Raw genomic sequence first — 21745 nt, 5'->3', positions numbered from 1 at the left:
CTAGATTATTGAACTTTGCTAATTAATGCTTGGGACAGAGGAAGAACAAAAGGGAATTAAATGTAAGGTCTTACAACAGGCTTCACTGCTTTTGTTGACAGCCCTTAATGGGAACCTGGGTGTCAGGAATGGGTCAGCAATAAATCACATGGAATGAATGAAGTTAACTCTTTATGAGAACAAACAGGCTGCTCAGTAGTGTCAGGCCAAGTGAGCACAGGAACAATTCCCATAGACTTTGCCACTACATATGAGGAAGTCGTGGCGACTTCAAGTCCCTGTCTTCCCACAACTAAGCCTTCTCTTCTCAGTGGTCCTTCCCTTCCACCAGCACTACTGTATCTGTTCCTTCTTCTGCATACCTCTTCTGGGTCAGGGAAACAAGGGGGAGAGGGGAAGCTTATCACAGCAGGAGGGTGAGACACCCTGCCTTCATCACCAGCCTGACTCATCTGTGCCTCTTGGCCTCCTTCTTCTTCAGCTTCGCCTTCTGGACTTCTCTCTGCCACAGACTCCATCTGCTCACTAAAACCTGTTACTTCTTCAGCTTCCAACACCACCTCCTTCAATTTCTTCCTCCTTTCCCTCTGACAACTCATTTTTGTCCCACCACCACACCCCAGGCTCTGAGCTTTCTTCCCCTGCTGCTTCCTCCCACCATTCCTCTATATCCAGCCAGTCCCTGACAGTGAGATTTGGAAAGCCTGGTTCTATTCCAGGACAGATTTTGTTCTGCTGATTCCGGGAATTCACACCATACCAATGTCAGTCATCTCTCAATGAAAAACTGACAGACGCAAAAAGAGAATCAGAAAATGTGACAGAAGCTTCTTCAAATTCCATCACATCTCTGAAGGCCCAGATAGTTTAGACCAGGCATGTCAAACCTGCGGCCCTCCAGATGTTTTGGACTACAATTCCCATCTTCCCCAACCACTGGTCCTGCTAGCTAGGGATCATGGGAGTTGTAGGCCAAAACATCTGGAGGGCCGCAAGTTTGACATGCCTAGTTTAGACCAGTCCAACCATGGTTTGGCAAAGGCAAAACCGGAGGAAGAATAAGAGTAGATAGCCCTCCATTCAGGGTTCACTGTGAGGGTGTCAGAATCCCAGATGCTGTAGGTGGCGCTGTTGAGCTCCATCAAAATACTGGAGGTCCATCATATATAGATACATACTGAATTTCAAAACAGACATTAGAATCCAACAGGGAGCCTTACTGAGAGTGTCCACGATCCCACAATTCTCCTGCATGACTTCCTTATGCAGAGCTCTCTGGTCAGGATCCAGCAATGCCCACTCCTCGTCTGTGAAATGAACAGCTACATCTTCAAAGCACACTGGACCCTAAAAGAAGAAGAGAAAAGCCTTGCTCAGACGGCCAACAGATTCTCTGCAACACAGAGCTCTGCTGCTTTCTGCCTGTTCATTCCTGTTGTTTTAATGGGATTGTTTTGCTGTAAAATTTAATTAAGGATGCACATTTTAACGTCTTAACGGAATTGTTTTATTGTGTATTTTAATGATGGGTATTCATCTTTGTGTAAATGGGTGGAACTCCAAACGGTGTTCTTCAGATCATTCTCTCGGCTCAACATTCCCCCCTTTCCTCTCCCCATCTACTGTTCTGGAGGGGGAAAACCTTCGCCATGCCCTAAAGCCAACTTCAGGGTGCAGGGGGTCACAGGGAGGGGAAGGAGGGGGAAAGTCCTACAGTATAATGCAACTGATGGGATTCATGATGTGAATTCTGGCCACTGTTTTTTATGGTTTGCCAATTGTTTAGAAGCTTGTTTTAGCATTATATGTTAAATTGGTAAATAAAACTGCAAAGACTGATTAATAATACGAGCATCATTCAGAAGGCTGGTGAATGTGAGGTGGTTGTTCATCATTCTCAGTACATAAACCTTCTGGAATGGCCTTTACAGCCTTTGTTAAGGACAATTTTGATAGAAGTCAAGAGCAGGAGGAGAGAGAACCCTTGGTGCCCTATCTCTATACCTCTTTCCCCACAATCCTTCATTCTCCCCAGGGCCGGCTCTAGGTAGACCCCAGGTGGCGTGGTGCGCCAGGGTGCTGGGCCGGTAGGCAGGGCACCACACGGCAAAACCATGCTGCGCCCTGCGAGGGCGGGGGCGCCGGAGCAATCTCCGCCCCTCAGCACCAGGGCGCGCAACCTGCTCGAAACTGCCCTGATTCTCCCTACCTGATCTGGTTCTAGAGCTGCTGTTTCTCCCCTGCCTCCATTCCAAGATGGGTGAGGAGGTCTTCGTGGCATCATTCTGTTACCTGTGAGAGACAAAAGTAAGTGGGTGGCCATTAGCGTATCCTTTTCTTAGCGGTGAAGCAGTGCATCTCTAACTAAAGATGAGCCTCAGAAAAAGTCTCACCTACTGAGTGAATTTTGACATTTGAGCTCTTGGCTCCAAGTGTCCTTCCCCAAAAGATGAAAAGAACCCACAGGTTAGTTTCAAAATCCACAGAATGTGACGAAATGGAGAAAAAGCTCATTTCTCCTTACCCAGTGGCCTTCCTTTGGTGTCCAATGGAGTCTTCTCTGCCTCAGTGGAATTCGGGTCCATTTCTGCAAACAGATCCTTTTCATGAAAAAGCAACAAGGGTTGAAAACAGAGAATGGAGAGAAAGAATAGAAAAGGAATGGGAGATGCACTTTAGGGTATCATATATCATTCCTTGGGTGCTTTCCAAAAAAGGTTGGGGAGTTCAGAAATAATTTCAGGATTCTCTCTCTCTCATGTTCAGAGCCCCTTGAGAATATCCAGAGAAAAGTCTCTCTCACCTGCTGCTCTGCCTGCTTCCTCTCCTCTGCCTGGCTCAGGAGGAATCCTTCGGCCAGGGCCACTGCCTGGGAACTGGTCTCTGCTCCACATTCCCTCACCCAGCTCTCCATCTCTGGTGGAAGGACAGCCAGGAACTGCTCCAAGATCACCAGGTCCAGCATCTCAGCTTTTGTGTGCCTTTCTGGCTTCAGCCACTGACGGTCAAGGTGGTGGAATCGGCTGCAAACTTCTCGGGGTCCTTTGGCCTCCTGGTAGCAGAACTGCCTGAACTGCTGGCTCTGCACATCTTTGTGGAGGGTGTTCTCCTCACCCAGGATCTTCAGCAGAGAGTTTTCCCAGAATCCCCCACTGCTTCCAGTTTCGAAGGCATGGCCTCTTCCTGCTTCAGGGCCAGCTGAGTCTTGCTCATCCATCTGGGCTCCCAGGAAGCTTCCAAGAGGTCAGAAGAAAGTCCTTGTTCTTCTGCCCAGTTCTGTCTGTCCTAAGTATAGGCGTTTGCAAATCCTACAAAGCAAATACATTGTTCTGTTATGAAATGGATACACAGCCAGAAAAAGAAAAAGGTTCCCTGAATCTTGTTAGGAACCAGGGCTTCACTGCAACACAGCCCAGACTCTGAACTTTCTTTTTCAAAAAAGGAAAAGGAAAAGTCAGCGTCTAGCCCTACTAGAAGGAAAGTTAGTAAGCAAAATGTGCAGGAAACATTGGGAGTGTCTGTCAAATGAATCAGCCTAGTTGCTCCTGCCTTTCAGTGTTTTCAGTCAATGAAAGAAGTCTGAACAGTGATTGACAAGTGAGTCATTTGTACAAGTGTAATTTTGACACTAGGCTATTGCCTCTGCAGCCGCTGTAACCTTCCAACAGTTTGACCTCACCCCCAAAGGCACACTCTCCCATTGTCTCCCGAGACAGATGGATGCCAACCAACCAACCCTGGGATCCTCAAGAGTTGCTCTCCCTCCCTCCCCCATTTCAGGGCCCATTTCCTTCCTGCTTCTCTCTCCTTTTCTAGCCACTTGGAATGCACAATGTTCTCAAGAACAACTGCCGGGGTGGGATCCCTTTTTCTTAGGGCTGAGGGCCAAAGAGCAGTGCTAAAAAGCATGCAAAGAAGAGCTTACATGCCTACTGTGTCTGTAAGCACCCCTCTTCAGCTGTTTTCCTTTTTCCTGTTTTTGTTTAAACCTATTCCTCAGGCACTGACCTCTAAGAATGAACCATATGTTGTAGATATTCCCATAAACTAATTGTGCTATACAAATGACAAGAGCAGACTCGGTCCATTGATCTGTATCCTTTCTTATTCCTAGTTTTCTCCCGTTGCTTCAACCCACTTTCTCCCATGAGGGATTTTCCCTCAGAGCCAGAGCAGGGGGGGAGGAGCCTCTCCCTCTCTCTCTTTCTCTCTCTCTGATTGGCTCCCAGCCCTTTTGGAGGGAAAATCCAAGGAGCCCTTTCTGAGGGAGAGAATTGGACAGGGCCTGATCTGAGAGGGGAGGTGGGGTTTATTATTATTATTATTATTATTATTATTATTATTATTATTATTATTATTATTATAACAATACAGTTGTTGTTGTTGTTGTTGTTGTTGTTATTTGGAGAGGGTTTTTCTGAGGGAGGACTGGCTCTGATCTGAGAGGAAAAGGAGCCCCACAGCAGCTTAGATAGGAAGATGACCTAGTGGAGGGTCAGGGGAGAGTATGGAGGCAGGATTTAATCTGGAGGGCTGAGTCTGAGGAGGCAGGAGAGGGAGAAGCTGTGGGAAGAAGGACTAAACCAGGGTCTCCTCCTTCCAGTCAGGAGGGGAGAGATCTGCTAGGAAAAGGGGACCCCTAAACGAATAACAAGGCCTGAGGGGATCCCCTGGGTCTGTGGGAAATCCCTTAGGGGTGGGTCAGAGAGAGGCGGATGGACGAAAAATACCCCTCCTCATCATCATCGTCATCATTTTATATTTGTATGCTGCCTTTCCACAGTTAAAAACAATGCTCAAGGCGGCTTACAACATGACAAGATTTACAGAATTACAAAAGTCACAAACAATATATAAACCACATCAAAAAATACACAACCAAATGGAAAATAATTTCCACATAAATCAAAATCTTAAAATAAGAATACAGCCTTAATACAGTTTAAAATGACATGGGTAAAAAATAACAGCAATTTAAACAGCAAATAAATAACAGCAATTTAGTGGGGTGCCACAGGGTTCTGTCTTGGGCCCAGTCTTGTTCAACATCTTTATCAATGACTTGGATGATAGGCTTGAGGGCATCCTGAGCAAGTTTGCAGATGACACCAAATTGGGAGGGGTGGCTAACACCCCAGAGGACAGGATCACACTTCAAAATGACCTTAACAGATTAGACAACTGGGCCAAAGCAAACAAGATGAATTTTAACAAGGAGAAATGTAAAGTACTATACTTGGGCAAAAAAGTTGAAAGGCACAAATAGAGGATGGGAGACACCTGGCTTGAGAGCAGTACATGTGAAAAGGATCTAGGAGTTTTGGTTGACCACAAACTTGGCATGAGTCAACAGTGTGATGCAGCAGCTAAAAAAGCCAATGCAATTCTGGGCTGCATCAATAGGAGTATAGCATCTAGATCTAGGGAAGTAATAGTACCACTGTATTCTGCTCTGGTCAGACCTCACCTGGAGTACTGTGTCCAGTTCTGGGCACCACAGTTCAAGAAGGATACTGACAAGCTGGAACGTGTCTAGAAGAGGGCAACCAAAATGGTCAAAGGCCTGGAAACGATGCCTTATGAGGAACGGCTTAGGGAGCTGGGTATGTTTAGCCTGGAGAAGAGAAGGTTAAGGGGTGATATGATAGCCATGTTCAAATATATGAAAGGATGTCATATGGAGGAGGGAGAAAGATTGTTTTCTGCTGCTCCAAAGAAGCGGACACGGAGCAATGGATTCAAACTGCAAGAAAGAAGATTCCACCTAAACATTAGGAAGAACTTCCTGACAGTAAGAGCTGTTCGGCAGTGGAATTTGCTGCCAAGGAGTGTGGTGGAGTCGCTTTCTTTGGAGGTCTTTAAGCAGAGGCTTGACAGGCATATGTCAAGAATGCTTTGATGGTGTTTCCTGCTTGGCAGGGGGTTGGACTGGATGGCCCTTGTGGTCTCTTTCAACTCTATGATTCTATGATTCTATAAACAAAAAACAAAACAAAATGGAGCCCTCTCTGCCCACCAGGCCCCGCCCTGGAGCAGGTGGTGAGTGGCAGGACTGCCGGTTTCTTTTGGAACACAGGGGCCCATAGAGCTATGAGTGGAAGAGCAGCCCATGCATTGCTTGCAGGGCAGAGGAATATTTTTGTAGAAATTTCAGCTTTTCTTAACACAGGCAAAAAGGTACTGTTGGCAGTGTTTACATAAATGATTACAAACACTTTTTTTATAAATGCTGTGATTCAAGGATTCAAGGGGAAATATACGCATTTTCCTGTGACCTGCTTCCCAGAGTGAAGCAAAGTTAAAAAAGTGGGGAGAGGACGGAGCCCTGAGACACCCCTAGGTGAGCGCCCAGGGGTCCTAATGCTTGTCCCCCAACACCACTTTCTCAGGAACAAGTATTAGGCTGAGAAGGAAGGTGCGTTGTATTAAAAGCATTTACCGTAACTGTAACCCCGGTCATAACAAGGTAAAAGGAGGAGAGGGAAGGAACAGAAACCAAGGTAAGCCTTTTACCTCCTATTGTAGAACCATTTCTATCACAAACCCAGAACTCAGACACGATCTGACCTCTAAGAATGAACTCTCTGTTGTAGATATTCCCATAGAGTTATTGCACTATTTTTGTGATGGACAAATGACAAGAGAAGACTGGGTCAATTTATTTGTATCCGTTATTATTCCTATGATCCTTGTTATAAAACTCAATTAAAATTATTCCAAAAAGACAACACACACTCCCAGGCCTCCCTCTGCGCTGCATCTGCAAAGCAGGATGAGACCATAGAATCCCGGGAAACGTAGTTTGTAAAGGGTGCTGAGCGTTGCTAGGAGACACCCCCTTGGAGTGGCTAGGCAACCCGTCCTCCTTGCCAGGGAACTCAGGGAATTATTGCTGGTGGGGAGAGGGTCTCCCAGTAACTCTCAGCACTGCCCCTTCCACCCCCAGCACAGCTTTGCTTCCTTCCCAGCAGGGCCTCTCCTGCTGCCTTGGATTCCTTGGTGGTTCTCTGTTCAGGGCTTTCTGTTCAGTCTCAGCAGATCCTCTGCACACCTGAGAGACTGCATGTCTGAACGGGCGCACATGGGTCAGCCAGGAGTCTGGATAAGACCCCTGTCTGATGAATGGCTGGTGGGGAAAGCCTTCCTTCTAACTGAAGGACAAGGGAGGGTTCGCTTGCATCCGGAGGAACTCAGCATCAGAACATGAGCCCTGCAGCCGCAGGATCAGGCCAAAGGGGGTCCCCTATTGAGTCCCCCTCCTGTTCTTTTTTTTTTTTTAAACATACTTTTTATTAATTTTACAAAATACAAAAAAACAAAAAAACGGTACATACTTAAACCCCTTTTCCACCTCCTTCCTACCCACCCACATGGGTCCTCCCCTGCCACAGAAGTATCCCATGTTTGTGAACAGTCAGAAATGGTCCATTTTATGCTTGGATTTCTGTCCTCCTCCCCCTCCCCTGACCCCAAAGCCCCCCCCTGCCACCAGGGAGCTCCAGCAAACCAGGGCAGTACGCAGGAGGACATCCATCCAACCATCTATTGTTATACCAAAAAAAGAGAAAAATAGAAATAGGAAAAAAAGGGGAAAAAGAAAGGGCGAAGAAAAAAAAGAAAAAGAAAAAAACAATACAAAACAGAAAAATTTTTCTTGCATTCATAGTTGAAAAACCATATTTTATGGGCTTCCCCTCCCCCCCTTCCCCGGTTTTCATCCCTTTTTTATCATCTGCAACAGTTTCTTACTTTATAAAAATACACCTTTGTATCTTATACAACTTATAAATCAATTGTTAACATTTTCATCTAATATTCAAATCACTGAAAATTCAAACTCCCATTTTCTCTTCCCGTGCCTAATTTTTTTTCTCCCTCTATAAGCCTCCATATTTTCACATTTTCCAAAATCCATTCACTTTTAAAACTATAACTATTCTCAATTTAACCTTACATCCCCGATTACCGGCTCCACCCCCCCCAATCCAGCAAATTCCAAAATCAGCAGACCAGTTATAAACCTGTTAATCCATCCTTATAATCACAACATCACTTTCCCTTCACCCCACCCCCTGTTTACAGTCTCTTGCCATCCAGGTCACCATACAGGACCCCTGAATTTCTTCTCTTCTCTGCATATTTTTTCCTTCTTCCCTGTGGGCGTTCTGGAGTTCCAATAATACCAATCGTGCCCCCCTCAAAGACAGGGCACTCCATCCAACTTTTTGTAGAGTAGAGTCATCATTTTTTTCATGGTGTGTTTCATTTTGTGTTGAATCATCACAGTCCTCATCTTCATCTTTTCCTTCCCCATCATTGTCATTCTCACATTGCTCTTTTTCAGTGTCAAAAGCTTCATCTCCTAGAAAATCATATTCCGCCATCACCTCCTGAAATTTCTGCTGTAACTCCTGTCGTCGTGTCTCCTCTTGACATAACTCTATTCTTGTTTCCCACATTAAGGTCAAAACAGACCGCTGGAACTCAGGGGAACACTTTTTTGTTGACATATTTCAGTCCTGCCAAGGTCAAAACTTATCACGTGGGGTGGAATATGATCACAGTTTATTTTCTCGACTCCATTTTAACAAGCTGGCTGCATTCTTCAAGTCTTGTTAACAATAAAGTTCGAACTCACATTTCACAAGCACTTAAGCCAAAAAAGAAATTCCACAAAGTCCAGAAATACAAAGTGAAGTAAAAATTGACTTATAAATCCTGATCAACTCACTGAATTGCCTAGGCTGCCGGCTCCCGAGGGAAAGAAAGGTTTTTCTTAGGCTTTACCTCATTGCTGCAGGGCAGTCATAAACCACAGTCTCTCTCCCCTTTTCACCCTGCATCAAAGGGGATATTCTCTTTGATGCCTTTGAGGGATCCTTTTGAATTACAAATCTTCTGTTTATGGCTTCGGGTTTCTATTTACTGTCTCTTTGTTGCCGTGGGGGGGGGTGGCTTCCTTTTTTCTCCCCTCTCTCCCAGACCAAATTGTTTTATAATCCAAATCGTGAGGTTACTTACAGTCTTTTCCAATCGTTTTATTTTCGGAAGAATCCAGCGCTCTCCGCCTTCGGCTTGAAGCTTCTCCCTGCTAGAATAACGTTGCCGCTCAAAATGGCCCCCGCGACTTCTACCCTCCTCGCTCCGGAGCTCTTATTAGAGCTAACCGAAGAGTTGGGGAGTCCGGATTGGGTCTGTGCCGAGCAAATTGCCCTCGGGACGCCCTTCCCGAGGTTCTAAGGGGCGCAGCGTTGCTCTCGCTGCCCTCCCCACTCCTAGCAGAGACGGGCCGTCTCGGAGACGAGACGAAACCCCGCCGATCGACGCTGGCGCTGAATCCGGAAGCCCGAGTCCCCCTCCTGTTCTTACAGGGGCCTCTTCTGGGAAGCCCACCAGACGGATCCGAGCCCAAGAGCATCTCTCTCCCTGCCGGTGGCTTTTCCAGCAACTGGGATTCAGAAGCATCGCTGCCACCGACTGTGGAGGGCAGAGCATGGCTAGTGTGGCTAGGAGCCTCCCATCGCCCTCTCCTCCTCTATGAATAGGCCTCATCCTGCTTTTAAAGCAATCTAGCTTGGGGGGCATCCCTGCCTCCTGCGGGAGGGAGTTCCGTAGGTTTAGCTGCCCTCCATCTTCTAACTTTACTGCATAGGTTAGATTCGCGTCTTTATTTTTTTATGTACATTATGTCCGAATGTTTCCGTCTGGCTACAACCTCTGTGACCAAATGTGACTCATTCCTAAATCTGAACGGGGGTCATTTGCATGCCATTTTTTTCTCCCCAAGTAGCAAGCATCGCATTTCTACAAAGGAAGAAGACAGTTGCAGACCTCCTGCAAAATCACCCGCCCCCTGGCTTTGCAGAGAGCAAGGAACGAAGGGGTGCAGGACCCTCCACTGCCTGATTTGGGGGGGGGGCGTACATCCTCGCCTGCAGCCCTGGGACCCCCTTTCTCTCCCATCCAGCCAAAGGGAGGAAAGAGAAGAGACTCACCAGATTGCAGGAGGAGACACCGAGGCAGCGCTTGCAAAGGAGGCAGACAAAACATCCACCGCCTCCCCCCCTCCCCGCTTGCAGGAAGCGCCTTGGGAGAGAGGGAGGGGCTTGGGATCGGGAGGACCTGGTCCCACCCCCACCTTTCTTTCTGTCCTCTCTAGGAATCCGGTTCCGTTCCGTGTAACCCTGGCAGAGCCAAGCGCCCCAAGCTCGCCCTTCCCTCTCTGCGCTCTCTCTCCAAAGCAGGCGCCCAGGAGGAGCCCCACGCATTGCGCACATCCAAAGATTCTTTATTTTGGGGTACCCTCCTGGATGGGCTGTGAGCTGCTCCCTCCCTTGGCAAAAAAAAAAGCAAGAGGAAAAGCTGGCAGGGGAAAATATATACAGTACATTGTGATCTTCTCCCCCTTCCTTTCAACCCCTTGCTCAAAGTGTTTCTAAATCAGGCATCCCCAAACTGCAGCCCTCCAGATTTTTGGCCTACAACTCCCACGATCCCTAGTTAACAGGACCATTGGTCGGGGAAGATGGGAATTGTAGTCCAAAACATCAGGAGGGCCGAAGTTTGGGGGTGCCTGTTTTAAATACACTTTGACTGGGAGGGAGGGGCTTTCGCTGGGGGGGGACCTGGTCCCCCCTCCTTCCTTTCCTCTCTACTCCAGGCTTCCGCAACCTCGGCCTCCAGATGTTTTGAAACTACAATTCCCATCATCCCTGACCACTGGTCCTGCTAGCTAGGAATAATGGGAGTTGTAAGCCAAAAAATCTGGAGGGCCGAGGTTGAGGAAGCCTGCTCTACTCTCTAGGAATCCAACTCAGTTCCTTGCAACACTTGGGAGGCCGAGCGCCCCAAGCTCAGCCCCCGCCCCTCGAAATGATGAATCTGGGAGGAGCCCCGCCCTTTGCACACGCCCAGAGAGGTTTTCCTTTGCGGGAGAGGGACCTTTTCATAGAAGGAAAAACTTTCTGACGGTCAGAAGATGGTGGAGGATTTTAAGCATAGGCTGGCTGGGCATCTGCCAGGGATTCTTTGGTGGCGAATTCTGCCTTGCAGGGGGTTGGACTAGATGACCCTCGGGTCCCTTGCAAGTCGAATATTCTAGGACGGGTCTTCCTGCTTCCGGCGCAGCCCTTTCCCTTGCCAGCTGCTCCTCCAACAGCTGAGTGTGCGCAATGCGCTGCTTTCCTCCTGGGCTCTTGCTTTGGAGAGAGAAAGCGCAGAGGAGAAGAGAGGGGTGAACTCGATGCGCTCGGCTTGCCAAGGGTTAAAAGGAACGGGGCTGGATTCCTAGAGAGCAGAGGAAATGAAAGAGGGGAGAGGTCCTTCAGAGCAAAAGCCCCTCCCCCAGTGCCTTCCTGCAAGGGAAAGGGGGGCATATTTTGACAGTCCCTTCTGCCTTGGTGGCGTCTCCTGGGACCTGGTGAGTCTCCTCTCTCTCCCCACTTAGGGTGCACTGGGGAGAAGGGGGTCCCAGGGCTGCAGGTGGGGTGCGTGGCAGGGGGGCTGTTCAGTTCATGCATGGGGGAGGGCATATTGGGGAGAAGGGGAAGGGCAAACTCTGTCTTTCTGAAGGAAATGCCCACCCACAGGGCATTGCAATAATGCCATCTGACCCAGGGAGTCCCACAACCTTGTCATCTCTGTCCCACTGTGGCTGGTCAGCTGACTGGAACTGGAACTGGACACTCCTAGTCACTGAGGCCACCTGAGCCTCAAGTGACCATGTTGGGCCCCAGAGAACCCCCAAGCATATATGGCTGTGTGTGGGTTACGTTATGTAACATTGCCATCATCATCATTCATTACCTGCCCTTTAAAACACAGTATCAAAAACAGCTTAAAACATCTTACAGTCACAGAAAGAAGGTGAGTCCTACTTTACTCATTTTAGGGCTATTATTTGGCACCACCCACTTGGCCCTTGGGGGCTTGGATCTGGCCCTGAGAACAAAGAAAAGGGCACCCCACCCCTGTAGCTTGTCTGGAATACATTGGAGACTCCCAGTACAAAAAATGAAGCAGGAAAGAAATGTGCACTGAAGTGGGGGGGGGAGCAGCCCTAGAGCACCCCAGGATTAGGACCCCCACGGGCTTGATTTGTTGACTGAAAACACACACACACAAAAAAATTGTATAGTACCAATTGTAAAGTTATTTACTAGAAACTACTTCTCAAAATTAGATACAGCTTCTCATTTACGTCACAGTCAACATCGGGACATATCATATTAAAATGTAGCTTATTCAGTTAACCACGAAGCCCAGTATGTACAAAATGTGGTTCCTGGATATTCCCGTTTCGCCTATTACATTTACGTGTTTTTTTTCAAGTGGATTTGCGTAATGTAGGCATTCTAGTGGTTTTTATTTTGGATTTTGTCATGGCTGATTATACTAAAAAATTGGGGTTCTACTCCTTCCTTTAAAAAAAAGGGTGGGGGGAAGCATAGCGTCTGGGCTGTGGTGGAATTTTTACCCTGGTTCCAAGCAAGACTCATCCGCACTTGCTAAGGGAACCTCTTTCTTCTTTGCTTTGCATAATTTGTTATCACTTCTAATTTGAACAGACAGAACTTGGCAGAAGACCAAAGAATTCCTTCTGATCTCTTGGAGGCTTCCTGAGAACACAGATGGATGAGCAAGACTCAGCTGGCCCTGAAGCAGGAAGAGGCCATGTCATCCAAACTGGGAGCAGTGGGGGATTATGGGAACGCTCCGTGCAGAAGATCCTGGGTGAGGAGGACACCCTCCAGTCAGATTTGCAGAACCAGCAGTTCAGACAGTTCTGCTACCAGGAGGCCAAAGGACCCCGAGAAGTTTGCAGCCATCTCTATCACCTTTGCCATCAGTGGCTGAAGCCAGAAAGGCACACAAAAGCTGAGATGCTGGACCTGGTGATCTTGGAGCAGTTCCTGGCTGTCCTTCCACCGGAGATGGAGATCTGGGTGAGGGAATGTGGAGCGGAGACCAGTTCCCAGGCAGTGGCCCTGGCCGAAGGATTCCTCCTGAGTCAGACAGAGGAGAGGAAGGAGGCAGAGCAGCAGGTGAGAGAGACTTTGGATACTCTCAAGGGGTCTGAACAGGAGGGAGAGTATCCAAAATATCTCTACTACTTCTTTTTTTTAAGCTTCCAAGGAATTATTTATGATGCCCCCAAAAGGTTTTGCCTCTGCCATTCCTCTTCTAGGCGTTCTTCCCATTTCCTGTTTTAATCTTTGTTGCTATTTCAGGGAAAATATCCATTTGCAGAAATGATTGCCAATCACTTTGAGGCAGAGAGGATTCCATTGATGACTGAAGAGAGGCCACTGAGTAAGGAGAAATTAGTTTTTCTATCTCTTTGATAACATTGTGTGTTTTTTCCACCTTTTTGGAGAGACACTTGGGGCCAAGAGCCTAAAGGAGGGGAGCTGTATTTTTACATAGCTAAAAGATGAAATGCGTACAGATGTCCAAATGCATGGACCCTCTGCACTTAGAGCTGCATAGCTTCACCTCTGACAGAAGCAGGCACTCATGGCTTCTTGTTTACCTTTCTCTCTTGCAGGTGACAGAACGGTGCTGGAAATACCTCCTCATCCATCTTTTAATGGTGGTGGAAGGGAAGCAGCAGCTATGGAACCAGATCAGGTAGCAGGAAGGAGCATTGTGGGGAAAGAGGCTGAGGGGCGGGGCAGGCAGGATGCCTCTGGGGCTGAACGAATCCCCCTGAGACTAATGAACAGCCACCTCCACTTAACTAGGCTTCTGAATGTTGCTGGTATTATTGATCAGTACAGTAGTTGCAGTTTAATTTCTATATTGATTGTTGAATGCTAAAATAGGCTTCTAAGCAGTTGACAAATCATCCAAAACATTGACCAGGATTCACCTAAACAGCCCCAGCAGGTGCACAGTGGGGCTTTCCTCCCCATGCCCCCCATTGAAGTTGGCAGTAGAGCAGCAGGAGGGTCCTCTGCTTGCTGAACGGTGCACAGGGAGCAGAGAGAGGGGCTCCTTCCATCTGGCAAACGAATGCTTACAGAGACCGCGTGATTTGAAGAACACAATGCAGAGTTCCACCCATTTACCTCAAAAGTAGTACCCATTGTTAAAATATGTAAAGGTAAACGGACCCCTGACAGTTAAGTCCAGTCGCGACGACTCTGGGGTTGCGGTGCTAAACTCGCTCTACAGGCTGAGGGAGCCGGCATTTGTCCGCTTCCGCAGACAATTTTTCTGGGTCAAGTGGCCAGCATGACTAAGCCGCTTCTGGTGAACCAGAGCAGCAGACAGAAATGCCGTTTAGCTTCCCGCCAAAGCGGTACCTATTTATTTACATGCACTTCATGCTTTTGAACTGCTAGGTTGGCAGGAGCAGGGACCGAGCAATGGGAGCTCACCCCGTTGAGGGGATTTGAACCACCGACCTTCCAAGCCGCAAGTCCAAGCGGCACAGTGGTTTAAACCACAGCACCACCTGCGTCCCTAATCTTATTGTTAAAATAGTCATCATTAAAGTACACAATAAAAGAATTCCATTAAGTCGTTAGAAGAAGCCAAACAATCCCTTAAAACAACACAGCCATGCTGTCTAAGAAGAGGACATTTCCCTTTTTATTTTAGGGTCCGGTGTGCTTTGAAGATGTAGCTGTTCATTTCACAGACGAGGAGTGGGCGTTGCTGGATCCTGACCAGAGAGCTCTGCATAAGGAAGTCATTAAGGAGAATCGTGGGATCGTGGCCTCTCTTAGTAAGGCTCCCTGTCAGATTATATTATCTGTTTTGAAATTCAATACACGAGCCTCCAATATTTTGTTGGAGCTCAAGAGCGCAACCCCCAGCAGTGGCGATTTGGACACACACACACACAAAAAAAACCCCACAAACACACCAGTTTTCCTTTTTTACACATTATAGAAGATAGTCAAATAAAAATGATTGGGCTGGTCTGAACTGCCTACATTTTTAAAATGTAGGCTTGAGAGTGGTTAGAAAAGTGGTGGTAGTTTCTGTCAGTTTTTTGTTTTTTGCTTCTGTCCAATTACAGTTGACTAAAGAGATGACTGACATTGGAAATTGGTGTTGAATCCATGAGTGGGCCAAGCAAAGTCCACTCCAGAAAAGAGCCAGGCTTTTCAAACCTCAGGTTCCCATAAATGTTAGCTAATGCCTTTCAACAAATGTGGTAATCCCTGTAGTAAGACTCCTAATTCCCTTCAGATCTTCCTGTATCACAAGCGTTAAATCAGCATTGTTCAATAATTTGAACTCCATTTCTTCCTGTAATCTGACTGTAATCCATTTCTTTGTCCATTGCAGGTGGTGATGAATTGGAAATTAAGAACTGGAATGACCAAGACTCTAATCTGTGTCTTTTTTTGTTGCAGGTAGTGGTGAAATGGAAATTAAGAACAAGAGGGACCACGGTAAAATCCACACAGGGCAGAGGCCATACAATCATTTGGAGCATGGAGGAAGCTTCAGTCAGTGCTTTATTTCCATTTCCCATCAAATAAATCCCTTTGGGGAGAAACCCTATCAGTGCTTGGAATGTAGAAAGAACTTTAGTCGGAAGGATAGTCTGACTTCCCATCAAAGAATTCATAGAGGGGAGAAACCGTATCTGTGCTTGGAATGTGGAAAGAGCTTCACTCAGAGTGCCCATCTCACTTCCCATCAAAGAATTCATACAGGGGAGAAACCACATCGGTGCTCAGAATGTGGAAAGAGCTTTAGTGTGAAGTCTAATCTCACAGCCCATCAAAAAATTCATATCAGGGACAAACCGTATCAGTGCATGGAATGTGGAAAGAGCTTCACTCAGAGTGCCCATCTCGCATCCCATCAAAGAATTCATACAGGGGAGAAACCATATCAGTGCTCAGAATGTGGGAAGACCTTCAGTAAAAGGGCCCATCTCACTTCCCATCAAATAATTCATATAGAGGGAAAACCCTATAAGTGTTTGGAATGTGGAAGGAGCTTCAGTCAGAGGGCCCATCTCACTTCCCATCGAAGAATTCATACGGAAGGGAAACCACATCAGTGCTTAGAATGGGGACAAAACTTCACAGTGATGTCCAATCTCACAGCCCCTCAAAAAATTCATACAAGGGAACAAATATTTTATTGCTTGGAATGTGGAAAGGGCTTCCATCAAAGTGCCCATCTCACTTCCCATCAAAGAATCCATATAGGGGAGAAACCGTATCTCTGTTCCAAATGTGGAAAGCGCTTTAGTGACAGGACCAATCTCACTTCGCATCACAGAATTCATACGGGGGAGAAGCCATATCGGTGCTTGCAATGCGGAAAGAGCTTCAGTCAGAGCAACAATCTCGCTTCACATCAAAGGATCCATACAGGGGAGAAACCATATCAGTGCTTGGAATGTGGAAAAACCTTCAGTCACAGCCACCATCTCCTTTCCCATCAAAGGATCCATACAGGAGAGAAACCATATCAGTGCATTGAATGTGGAAGGCGCTTTAGTGACAGAGCCAATCTCACTTCGCATCAAAGAATTCATACAGGGGAGAAACTGTATCAGTGCTTGGAATGTGGAAACAGCTTCAGTCGTAAGAGAAGTCTCACTTCACATGAAAGAAGTCATAGTACGGAGGAACCATTTTAAATCCTTAGAATGTGGAAAGAGCTTCAATTCCAAGATGAGTCTCACTTCCCACCAAAAAATTAGTACAGGGGAGAAACAGTATCACTAGTTGCAGTGTAGAGAAAGCTTCAGTCTGAGCCCCCATCTCACTTCCAGTCTAAGAATTCATCCATGGGAGAAGCCACAACAGTGCTGAGAATGTGGAAAGAAGTTCAATGAGAGTGTCAATCTCACAGTCCATCAAAGAATTCATACAGGGGAGAAATATATGTTGGAAGAAAGATGGTATTAGAAAACCATCAAACCTAAAGAAATTCTCGTGCACATGTGAGAAAAGTGAATCTTCTGTTAGTGGTGGTAGATTTTGCTTTAGTTGTTTAATGCATTTATGGGATTACGTAACAGTATATCAATAAGTTATTTGATTATTATGCTCCTACATTTTGCAAATCTCTCATGCCACACGTCTACACTGCGTTCCATGCTGATCTGACTCTGAATTGTGGGAGGTTTATTTGCATTACTAGAAAGGCACAAATGCCCAACCAAGGAGGGATGTTTTGCATTAGTACTGGAGTGCTAAGCAAGCAGCTCTTTGAAGCGTTCCGGGGACATGGAAGGACGTATTGGGAAGGCCCCTTGCTGAAGGCAACTGGAGGCTAAGTGCAAAAGCCGAAACTTAAGGGTTGGGGTTCCCCAAGATAAATGAGGGGAGATGAAAACAGAGTGGAGCCAGAACTTTTACACTCCTTTACCTGTGACCTCTTTTGATGTATGCAGTCATGTTTTGTGATGTATATCAGCTATGTGTATAAAACCCTATAAAAGCTTTTTTCAAATGTTCCTTTGGGGCAGTCTTTTCCAGCCAGCAAATCTGCCCTATCGTATTGTGCAATAGTTTTAATAAACCAAGTCCCAACAGGACACTTTTGTTTGCTCTCTTGGTTTTGCCATTATTTAAAGCTTTGTTTCCTCACCTGAGCAAGGGCCAGTGGCATAGAGGTAAATTGCCACAGGAGGATATATCAAGGGCCAAGGATTTATTAAATTCAATTCATTCATGTTTCCCGATTGTCTAACCTCACTAATTCTTTTTCTTTGTTGGTGTATTTCTATCTAGGTTAGGATAGGAAAATGTTTAATTAAAATCCCCTGCTATTATTAACTCATCATAATTACCACCATTCAGGTGTCCAAAATAATCATAAAACATTTATGGAGAGTCCATATTGGGACGATAAACATTACTGCAATGAGCTCTACATGGGGCTACCTTTGAAGGTGACTCGGAAACTACAACTAATCCAGAATGTGGCTGCCAGACTGGTGGCTGGGAGCGGCTGCCGGGACCATATAACACCAGTCCTGAAATACCTACACTGGCTCCCAGTAAGTTTCCAAGGACAATTCAAAATGTTGGTGCTGACCTTTAAAGCCCCAAATGGCTTAGGCCCTGTATATGTCACACTATATGGCCTTTTCAAAAAAGAGCAGTATGTCATTCTAAGTTCGGAGCCGATTTATTTGTTGGAGCACAAAATTGCCATTATATACCGGTAGTTCCTTTACAGGCCAACCAGAAGATTCACAAAACAGAGATTGAAAGCCGGGTATCTCATCATCGGGAGTTCCATTCGGATTGCACCAGCACCCGTCTATACAGAGAGTCATTCTCATGGACTTCTTCCAGGAATATTTGAATTGTTTGGCTTTGAGATATTGTTATGTGGTTATTATTTTGGCATGGCAGATATTATTTGATTCTATGTACAGTGGTGCCTCACTAGACGAATTTAATTCGTTCCACGGGTCTATTCTTATAACGAAAAATTTGTCTAGCGAATCCCATAGGAATGCATTGAATATTTTTTTTTTAAAAAAAATTGCCCATAGGAACGCATTAATTGAATTTCAATACATTCCTATGGGAAACCGCGATTCGCTAGACGAATTTTTCGTAAAACGAATTTGTCTAGCGAGGCAACCTCCGCTAGAAAAATCCTTTCTTTAAGTGAAATTTTTGTCTTACGGGGCGTTTGTTAAGCGAGGCACCACTGTATTAGGTGTTGAAATGTTGTGTATTATTGTTAATGTATTTTTTAATGCCATATACAGAGTTGTTTAGTTTGTGATTTATTTCTCTGTATTCCTTGGGCGTGGTATTGAGCGTATTTCCGTGCCAGCAAAACCTTAATCTTATTTATGTGGTGCCATTGCTAAAAAGAAACTAATCAGGCCAAAGGGATAGCAAGGCTATTATATGAGTGCTCTGCTGATCACCTAACGAACCAGGCTACCCAGATACATCCAGGCCTTTTGGGGGGGGGGGAGTGTGCCATTTCCTGACCCCCAGGTTGCCTTCGCTCTCAGGCCCTTCTGCTGCCATACGAGAAACAGAGAACCTCTGAGAAACCTCTTCCCTTGGAGGTTTTTAAGCAGAGGCTGGATGGCCATCTGCCACAGATTCTTTGCTTGATTCCTGCATTGCAGGGGGCTGGACTAGATGTCACTCAGGGTCCCTTTCAACAGTATAGTCCTATGACTGCGGAAGGTGGTGAGCTCTCCTTCATTGGAGATTTTGAGAGAGAGGCTGGGTGGCTACCTGTCGGGTTCTTTAGCATTGCAGGGGGTTGGGCTAGATGACCCCAGGGACCCCTTCCAACCCTAATATTCCATGATTCTACTAAACAGCTAGTCCACCAGGTTAGTTGTCTCTTTCCAAAGAACTTTATTTTACATGATACCGCCATCACGCCCACAGCTATATGGAGCAAACCTCCAGCGGCACAAAGCCTTTAAGCAGTATGTACAACGCATCCAAGGAGCCGTCTGCCCTCTCGTGATCCAGTATCAACACAGGGATGAGCCCCACACACATACAAAAAAGAAGGTGCTTTGTTCCCGAACTCTCCTTGAGTCCCCCACTCCCAAAGTCACAGTAACAGCAGAAGCGGGCAGGTTGAGTTCAGACGATCACAGGCTCCCGGACGCTGTTCTGCCTCTTCACCACAAACAGCTTCTGACCAGAGATGGTCACGAGGAAGGAGTGCTCCCCAAATACCACTGGGGGGGGACACAGAGAGAGAGACCCCAATAAGGGTATTAGGAGAGGTGAGACCCCCAGCAGGGTGCTTGGATGCATTTCTGTACTTATTTCATATATTTATACACAGTCTGGTTATAATAAAACCTCAAAGCAGTATATAATATTATCACTGAGGAAGATTAACAGCAGCAATTTTAAACTTTCGGAAAGTTAATATAGACTAAAAACTGATTAAAACTGGCACCAACTCTGAACGCCAGTGCGGGCTTGTTTTGCATGTTTTTTTAGCAGGCATCGAGAAAAGTGCAATTGAAGGCACCTGCCTAACGTCCATAGGCAGGGAGTTCCAGGGCTTAGGTTAAGCGATTAAGTTCGTACAACTGCGATGTGTGCATTATATGGCACCTGTAGCCAACCTAAGTGGTCAGGCTGGTACATGTGGGCTCAGGTGATCTCATAGGTAAACCGGTCCCAAGTTGTTAAGGGCTTTACATTCTAATTATCCCCATCTTAAACTTGGCCTGGTAGCAAATGGGCAGCCAGAGCAGGTCTCCGAGTACAAGTGTTATATGCTGACAAGGCCTCACTCCTGCCAGCAATTGTGCTGCAGCATCCTGCTTCGATCCGACAGCAGTTTCAAGGAAGCCCCACAAAGAGCGCACTGCAGAACAAGCCCACTCCTTCACTGATGGGTCGGTCACCCCATTTCCTCCTCGCATCCCTCTGAGGTAGGTCAGGCTCAGTGACAGGAAGGTGCTTCTCCCAAGGAAGACCATTCAGTCCATTGAGCCCTGTGCTGTCTTCGCTGACTGGCAGTAAATCCACTAGACTCTGCAGACATATCTGGAGATGCCATCGGGGAGCCACCATGGGACCTTCTGCATGCAAGGCAGGTGCTCTGATGGCTGCCCAGGAGGGTGCCATAGCTCAGGGGAGGGGATGCTGAGCCTTCCTTGCCCACCATTCTAGCTGTCCCCACCACCTGCCTGGCTCTCCTTTAGGGTCTGGTGAAAGGGGGAAGAACAGGACGCATCAGGGAAGCTCCGAGTTCAACCTTACACAGAACAGATCCCCAGAGGAACAGCCTCAAGGAAGGAGAGAGGGAGAAGCGTCTGCTGCTGGGCAAAGGAGAGGATTCCTCACCCCAGTCAGCAGCTGGAACGGGGGAGGAGGAACAGCAGGCGCCAAGAAGGGCCAAGAGGAATCCAGGCTCCCCTGAGTTCCTCTCAAAAACCTGTGACCTCGCCCCCGACCTTTCCCACCAAAAGGGTGGGATGCAGCCCCGCTCCCCTTTGTATCCAAGGAGCCCCCATGGAGTAAGCCCGCCTGCGAGTGCTGGGGGGTCTGCCCCCTTCTCACCAGAGATACGCCGGAAAGGCACCTCAGGGCAGCGGGGCAGGCGGAAGGCGCAGGCCGTGTTCACCAGCTCCGAGATCAACCCGGCCGTCCGCTCGTCGTTCTCCAGGTCGCCCGAAGACTGGCAGGGCAGGGAGAAAAAGAAGAGGAGTCCTTTGTCAGTAGGCATCGCAGGGCATCCCTGCCCACTCCCCCCCATCTCCGCCACCCGCATTTAACTCTCCCCTGACAACAGCCCTGCGAGGTAGGCTGAGAATAATAATAGTAATAATTTATTATTTATACCCCGCCCATCTGGCCGGGCCTCCCCAGCCCCTCTGGGCGGCTCCCAATCGAATATGAAAAACACAATACAGGATTAAACATTAAAAACTTCCCTAAACAGCCTGCCTGCCCACTCCGCCCCCCCCCCCAATATAAAGAGTTCTGCTTCCAAGGAGAGAGGTGAGCCCCGGCCTCTCCCAGCTCCCGGGGGGGGGGTCTCCTCCGTGTCCCAAGGCCCCTCCTCACCGCCAGCACCGCCCCGTCGCAGATGACCAGGTAGCCGGTCTGGTCGGGGACCCGCTCCAGCCCCTGAGTCAACGCCGCCGTCGCCGCCTGGGGGGAGAAAGAAAGTCAGGGGGCGGGGGGTCAGTCGGGGGGGTCGCTCTCCCCTCCCCCACCCGCGGGGAGAGGGGGAAGAGGAGCCGCCCACCATCGCCGCCGCCGCCGATGCTCCGTCCCGTGACCGAGCCCTCCGGTGCCGCCTC

General features: G+C 47.4%; 3 protein-coding genes across 3 annotated transcripts in view; 1 reads left to right on the top strand and 2 right to left on the bottom strand.

Moving 5' to 3' along the window:
• LOC118092288 (zinc finger protein 585A-like) overlaps positions 1–10224 on the bottom strand; it is a 30523-nt gene extending 20299 nt beyond the window's left edge. The window contains exons 1-5 of the mRNA XM_060280533.1: positions 9996–10224; positions 2804–3308; positions 2525–2600; positions 2210–2292; positions 1221–1347 (exon numbers count right to left, since the gene is read on the bottom strand). Coding sequence (XP_060136516.1) covers positions 1221–1347; positions 2210–2292; positions 2525–2600; positions 2804–3217 — 700 coding nt within the window. The 5' untranslated portion in view covers positions 3218–3308; positions 9996–10224. The remainder of the gene's footprint in view (positions 1–1220; positions 1348–2209; positions 2293–2524; positions 2601–2803; positions 3309–9995) is intronic.
• A 671-nt stretch (positions 10225–10895) lies between these two features.
• Positions 10896–16954, top strand: LOC118092311 (zinc finger protein 883-like). The gene is made up of 6 exons (XM_035130239.2): positions 10896–11419; positions 12567–13043; positions 13230–13311; positions 13547–13629; positions 14605–14731; positions 15369–16954. Exons 2-6 carry the CDS (start codon positions 12630–12632, stop codon positions 16613–16615), a joined length of 1953 nt encoding a protein of 650 aa, XP_034986130.2. The 5' UTR covers positions 10896–11419; positions 12567–12629; the 3' UTR covers positions 16616–16954.
• A 2337-nt stretch (positions 16955–19291) lies between these two features.
• Positions 19292–21708, bottom strand: LAMTOR4 (late endosomal/lysosomal adaptor, MAPK and MTOR activator 4). The gene is made up of 4 exons (XM_035130265.2): positions 21691–21708; positions 21507–21593; positions 21000–21117; positions 19292–19657 (listed from the first exon to the last, which is right to left on the bottom strand). The coding sequence occupies exons 1-4, from the start codon at positions 21691–21693 to the stop codon at positions 19560–19562; spliced, it is 306 nt and encodes a 101-aa protein (XP_034986156.1). The 5' UTR covers positions 21694–21708; the 3' UTR covers positions 19292–19559.
• Between the last annotated feature and the right edge of the window lie 37 nt (positions 21709–21745).

The sequence above is a fragment of the Zootoca vivipara genome, chromosome 12 (genome assembly GCF_963506605.1).
Source record: "Zootoca vivipara chromosome 12, rZooViv1.1, whole genome shotgun sequence".
NCBI lineage: Eukaryota > Metazoa > Chordata > Lepidosauria > Squamata > Lacertidae > Zootoca > Zootoca vivipara.
This window is presented reverse-complemented; position numbering and strand designations above follow the sequence as displayed.